The 7,226-nt window shown below is 33.3% G+C and overlaps 1 protein-coding gene across 3 annotated transcripts in view; it reads left to right on the forward strand.

Annotated features, from left to right (window-relative positions):
• The window catches only part of LOC126360439 (choline transporter-like 1), a 141,831-nt gene extending 139,418 nt beyond the window's left edge, over positions 1-2,413 (forward strand). For all 3 annotated transcript variants that reach the window (XM_050007711.1, XM_050007710.1, XM_050007712.1), the window contains one exon: positions 505-2,413. In XM_050007711.1, coding sequence (XP_049863668.1) covers positions 505-639 — 135 coding nt within the window. In that variant the 3' untranslated portion in view covers positions 640-2,413. The remainder of the gene's footprint in view (positions 1-504) is intronic.
• Positions 2,414-7,226: the final 4,813 nt, after the last annotated feature.

A 7,226-nucleotide genomic window follows, 5' to 3' on the forward strand; every position in this document is an offset into this window, starting at 1 on the left:
TGGACACTACTAACCATTCAGAAAACATCTATCGATACAAAGGGTTCCAAAAATGTTGACTGTCGTTATTTTAATCGGAATGGGAAATATGGGAAATTCGTCCTGATAATTTAAATTACGTAATACGTTGTTGCGAAATGTTCTTTAACATATATTTTGGGGTGGCTCCGCCTCAGAGCCTTTAATTACCAGCCGTGCCTGCTCTTTGTGCCATTCTATTCTATATAATTGTTAGTATGTATTCTTGTTCCAAGACATATTCTTTATTTTTGAGGATCCCTCACTAATAATCCACAGAACATAAAGTATATGTAATCAGAGCTAATCTCTGATTCTAGATCCAACATCACAGTTCTGTTTCCACTTTAGTATAGGATGCCTTTAAAATAATTGTGCTAGTCTCCTTCTGAAGTAAAGTTAGTGAATCTATTTTACATAAGAATGTAGACATCATGTGGAACAGCATGTTAATTAGATAATGATATCTCCATATATTTGTTGCAGGTTGTGATAGACACTATGTTCCTTTGTGTTTGTGAGGATGAGAGGATAAATCCTGAAGGTGGCCACTGGCAAACATCAAGTATTGCCAGAAGAGAAACTCGTGGAACTGAATTGCAGCCAATGGCAACACAATAAAAGCATTAATTGATTCATTTTTGTCCTATAAGAGGAAGGAGAGGATCTGAACAACTTAATTTTGAGTTACTGTCCTCAAGAACTTTTTGCTGTAGCAATAATCCAATTATATATTATTGTGCGTTCACCTTTTTACAGGCAGCAAATGACTTTTTTATGGTTTATTGTTAGAGATGGAGAAAACCTTTTAGGTTGTTGTTATTTAGTGATAAAATTATCACCGTTTTGTATATTGTTGCAACAAAGATATTTTTATGGAATTAATGTTTGTGTTGGCATATGGGGGGGATAACAAATGCTTTAAAGTGCTATAAATCATTCAGAGCTCGTGTAATAAATAATTTTTACTTTTTGTGGAAGGTCTGAATTACTTTAATAATTGTTATAAAAGAAGAGCATCCATAAGCCAATATCAGGAAACAAAGGACAGCTTCTTACTGTGTGTAAGGGTCACAATGTAATTAAATAAAAACAGATGTAAATGCTGAATCTTGAAGTTGTGGAGATACAAATGCTTAATTTAGTAATGAAGGTCACTGAATGTTAAAGTTGCCAAAACCCATACTCAGTGAACACATTAACAGACAAGAGTGCATACAGAATGCAAATAATGACAGCAGGAAAGCAAGAGAAAATCCTGGGGAAAACATCAGACAGCAAATCAGAAATCTAGAATCTCATCTGTTGTCATATATAGTCACGTTTTTGCTCTATTTATTGTTCCTTCCCATGCTGCACTTTTCTATTATTTTCTTCATACCTTCTGAAGGAACAGTTTCCAATTTCAAAACTTCAAGATTCAGTGCTTATGCAGAAGAATAAGGCCTCATTGTGGTATTTTATCCTCTTGATTATTGAAGCATTCCTTGAACAAATACCATAATAGCACAAGAAGAAAAAAACATGGTTTCTATTCTGATGAACTTCATTTTTTTAGTTTTTTAGTTGGTCATTTGTGCAAATGTTATGATCTCAAGGTGAATTAATGCTTGGATTATTTTCTAGTGAGATACATGTCCGGGTAAATATTCCTGGAACGGTAGGAGCAAAATATATGTAGTTTAAAAATTCAAACTGATGAGCCAGCACATTTATAAAACTGTGGAAACAGCGCTCACCAATACTGTGTAAGAGTTAGATAGCGAGTTCTGAAACTCCAACAGAAGTTGTGAAATAGCTGTAGTCATCATTTCAGAGCCAGTCACAACAATGACAAAAAAGAAGCAAGTGTTGTAGAAAAAACATTTGTGCAAAGATCAGCATCACAGCTTTTAATATGTTGTCTAACATGAATATTCATGTCTTATAAGCAAGAGTGTAAGATATTTATTGTACTTTAATGTTTATTGCACATACAGACTTGCTACTCTCGGGTACACTTGGCATAAAACAAACTTTTATATTCAAGGAAACTGGCAAAAATTTTAAAAAATGCCAAGCTTTGATGCAGCATGTGTTCAGTAGTTTATAATGAGACTCACTATTTACATAACAAATGTGCCTTGCACTCAGTCATTTTAGGCCCATAATTTCATTTGTATCTGACTGAAAAAAATCCTTTCATATTTCGTTTTTTAATGATTTTTTTCTGATGGTCGCACTAAAGAGTTGTTTGTGTCATCTGTTCATGACAAATCTTTACTGTTCATGTTAGTTAACATAGATACAGTATGGCTAACGAGCTACTCATCTTTCCTTCACAACTTACAATTTACTTTATCATATTTTTTTCATTTTTCCTGTACAATCTACTGCCTGCAGTGCTAAAGTAAAATTACTAGCAACTGATGATCAAAGAAAAATTTCAAGACAAAAGCTAATTGTTATTTTATACCTTCTTTTCACAGTTAGACTTTGTACACATAGCAAATAATATAGCCTCTGCATGTCACTATAGAGTGCATGGCATAGGATACTCTGTATTGGTATTCATTTTGGCTTAATTTCTCTAAGTTCTTGTCACATGCACTTAGTCCCTATTTTCAAAATATCTTTGGAAATTTAGTCTGAGTGTCTGATGCATAGAAACATACAACAGGAAGTAATATTTGCACTATCTTTTGAGCTCTTGTTCTTTCCCTAGCAAAAGTACATGCATTCACACAAACATTCTCATACACAACCACACAGACAACCACACACACACACACACACACACACACACACACACACACACACACAAACACACACAGCTGCAGTGAGACTGTTAATTGTCAAATTGAGGGCAGTTGTCTGGGTGGATGTAGGTGGGACAGTGATAAGACAAAGATGCACAAGATGAGGAGAGAGTAATAGGTTAGTGTGAGGTAGGTCTTTTGACAGATGACTCAGAAGGTGCACACTAAGGTGAAAGTTGTTCAGATGGTAGAGCAAATATGAAATTTAGCAAGGGGGGGGGGGGGGGGGGAGGAAAATGCAGATGAAAGGGGGGAGGGGGAGAGAAGAGAGAATTCCATTCAGGAATTTCCGTTATTGTTAGAGAGAATATGTGTTATGTTTGCCCATATTTACACTAGTAATAGACAATAACTAATTGTATATTCTTAGGGAAACTGAAACCACAGCGTTATGAAAAGTGACAGGCAGAAATAATTCAGGAGGAAATTAGGTCCATTAGTATGAATGTGATATAAGTACAGATATAAAATTAGGCAGTAAAAATTTATAAGGATGTCTTATTTCTTTTTGAATCTGTGCATTGAATTTGGCATTAACCTATAAATTTATATATAGTCTTATCTATATAGATATTTGCACAAGGAAATATGATATGGTTTGCTGTGTGTGTGTGTGTGTGTGTTTTGTATAATCAAGCGCACACTTGATGATACATCAAAACAGTGTGTTTCCCACAAATTCACTTTGCAGATAACAAAGATAATATTTCCTCATATATGATTTTGGTGCAGCTGATTGTCAAGTCTTCTGTGCTTAACGTATATCAATTTAATGCTGCCTACCGTTATAATTTTTATATGGGAGGTCACCATAGGCATTGTATGAAATGAGTTATTTCCCCCTAATGCCTACACACACACACACACACACACACACACACACACACACACACACACACGCCCACTCTCTCTCTCTCTCTCTCTCTCTGCCAAACTTCCAGAGGCTGCATCTAAAGTGCTAATTACATTGTTTCCTCACTGATTAAGCAAGATGTTCCTAAAAGTTGCAGATTTTGAAGCATGGCAAACCTTCTTCTTTAGGATTCAACCCTGAGATTGCTTTGCAGCAGTAAGCCACTCCACTCCTCTGTCTACCCTCCTCTTCATTGCCACATACATAGTGCTTCCCACATCATCCATAATCTGCTGCATATGTGATATCCCTGTTTCTCTCTTATGATTCCTCCCCTCAGTAGCTCCTTCTGCTATTGTTACAATTATGTTATTGTGTCTTAAAATGTTTCCTTTGACTTTATCTCTTTGTGTTGGACTGTGTGAGTAGATGCCAAACCTAATAAAAATCTATTCATACTTGAAAATCACAAATTTTGTGCTCACATATACGTGAATATAATACAGATATGTATACGGTGTTATCAGTATTTTCCACAACTCCATTTTGTGAATCCATGTAAATAGCAGAGATATTTTTTAATCGTGTCTTTGGTGCTTCTGTCTAGCATGTGAGTCAGCTACAAACATACTCTTTATTGAATGTAGATATTTGTAAATCATTGTTGGTGCTTTAATATAAATCACATTATTAAAAACAGCACACCACTGTTTGTGGAGTTTTCCTATATAATAAAAATAATAAAGTGTGGGAATGAATGGGAGAATTGTGAAGTGCTTGTCGTATTGTACTGAGATAAATTACTGCATTTTTTATTAGTGTGTTGAAAGGTACTGTTGTCAGTAAATGTGCCTTTCTAATTTGTGACAAAATGTGTTTCTTTGTAGTAGGACTTAGGTGGTGCTGTTTAGAATTTGCCATTGTTTTTCTTTGAAGTGAACCACATCAAAACAGTGTTTTTTTTTATTTAGAAAATATTTTATATGTAGAACAGACAAAATAGAGAGGCTCTGGTATATATGTTTCAATATAAATCATGATTGATTGGTATATGGATTGTTTCCAGCCCAGATTAATACGTCACAGGTAACCTCTTGTTTCAGCTTCCTTAAATATGGTATGAATTTTTGAGGAGCACTTATTGCAACAGAATTATGCTTTGTTAAAGGAATACACGCAACATTCTCCTACAGTAAGAAGTTTTTCTGGTAATTAATTAGAATCTACTGTACTCTTGATTGCCTTTTTTAGTGTAGACTTGTTTATCATTTCATCTTTGCTATTATTCGTTGTGTATTTTTCTACTTTGGAAAATTTTACAACTTGGTTTGCATCTGTGGGTGACATTTTTCATAAATAAACTCAAAAACAAAGATTATAGCACAGGTCTTGTGTGTAGTTTGTAGAGATACTTCTTTCTATAAAATGCATTCATTCTCCTTTGGAGGCTTAGGGATTGAGATTAGTGAGTTTCCTCTCCAGTGATTAATGTTTGACTGGGGTGAATGTTGAGTGGAAGGGGGTCGGAGTAGAAGATCTTGAAAAATGGGAGGAGGGAGGGACCTCAGAAGGGATATTACAATCAGAGACAAAGTAAGAAGGTAAAAAGAAACATCATAAGGAAGCAAATAGATAGTTAAAGGAAAAACTACTTTAATACCTGCCATTTTTTGTATTGTAATTCCATTTGTTTTAATTCTTCCATGTTGGCAGCCTTTTGTCTCTCTCCCTCTCTCTTCTCACTTATGCAGATAATAATCATTATTCTTTTTGGCTTATTGCAGTTTGTCCCTTTATCTTCTGTCCCATTCCACAACTCACTCCATTTCACTCTATACGGAGTATTTTAAGACAGGTGTACAGTTGCTTTGTAAGTGCATTCCCTGTAAAGAAATATTAATGTTTGAACATTGTGTCTGTAAGTTGCTTTACAATTATTAAAGATATATTGAATCCGTCTTTTAAACTATTTCACAATACTTTTTTATGTTGCCATACTCATTTCATTTTATCCATTTAAAACAATATCATTGGTATAAAATGAAATATATTTTCAATATTGGTTAGCTTTTAGAAATAAAGACAACTTTGTTGCAAAAGATATAATAGTGTCCATTTTTATTGACGGAAACAGACAAAAATGCAGTAGTTCAAAATCACACTAATACATCTTTTGTAACATACTTTTTTTAAATCCAGAGGCAAACCAAAATTGTAAATATGTTTGCTTCCAGATTGCTGATGTTTTAATTGAATAAAATTAAATACTTGCAGTAAAATTAATGAACAACTTTTGGTAACTGCAAAGACAGATGTCAGATACTGTTAACAAATGTTTCATTTATGTGGAAAATAGAAAGCTAAAATTCTGGCATGTGTGTCTGTAAATTATTTATGACTTTAGTTAGGGTCAGATGTAGTCCACCTATGATGCAGTGGCGTATATTCTACTGTTTGTATTACTTTGTTATGAAAGCACTATTTTTTAAACATTTGCTTTATAAAAAAATCTAAGATTATAATTTTATAGACTTATAATTCCATTTAACTTGTAACAACAGAAAGTGAACTGAATTGAATGAATTAGTGCAGCTATATGTGAAACTTTTTTCAATTAACATGTCCACATAATTGTGTTTGTTGTGAATATCATCTATGGTTAACTAATAAAACTGGAAAAGCTTTATAATATAAGTGCACTGATGTAAGATAAAAAACATGTTGAAAACTAATAGTATTTAAAAAAAGAAGAAGAAGAGTACAATAAGCTCAGATGCAAAACTAGCCTGCCTAAAACATATATTTTTATATTCGTATTGACAGCAGTTGTAGCCTCCGGTGACAATGAACAGGGAAATTGTTCTCAAGTAAACAAACTAAATATTGGCAATAGGAAGCAGCTTTTTAACCAGTATATTGAAATCTTTTACTAATACAAATTCACTGTTATAAATCAGTTTTGATATGTAAATTTACATATTTACAGATGTTTTGTATGTGTAATGCTTATTCATCATGTATTGTTTTTAAAAAAGAATCAGGAAGTTGTATTAGCACATATTTGTGCCATATATCTAGCTTCTTATGACAAAATGGTTTTTATGTTTTTTGTGAAATTTGTAATCTTTAAGTGTTCTATTTCTATTGATGATTTGTCTGAAGACTAGATGAATGTATTGTGTCTTGTAATACTGTCATTTAAGACTGTAAACAAGTATATTAAACAATGCAATTTTTCTTAAGGGTTTTCTCATTTTTATTTTTTTGGTTTCTGACTGGCTCTTTAATAATCAACATATAAGTTGAATACATAAGCCATTGTAGTGTTCCTTGGGCTTTATGACTTCATGTGCACCAATGCATCAACTGCTTTAAGAACACAAGAAAACTCCACAAAGCTGATGATATTTCTTTTTAGGAGCAATGATATAATATAAATTATAGTATTTTTCACTTTTACTAGACACTCTTGACTGCTGCATCATATATGATGATCATTCAATAATGATATACCTGAACCTGGGATGTATCACTGAGTAATGCATGTCTTCATTATG

Source organism: Schistocerca gregaria, chromosome 1, assembly GCF_023897955.1.
Source record: "Schistocerca gregaria isolate iqSchGreg1 chromosome 1, iqSchGreg1.2, whole genome shotgun sequence".
NCBI lineage: Eukaryota > Metazoa > Arthropoda > Insecta > Orthoptera > Acrididae > Schistocerca > Schistocerca gregaria.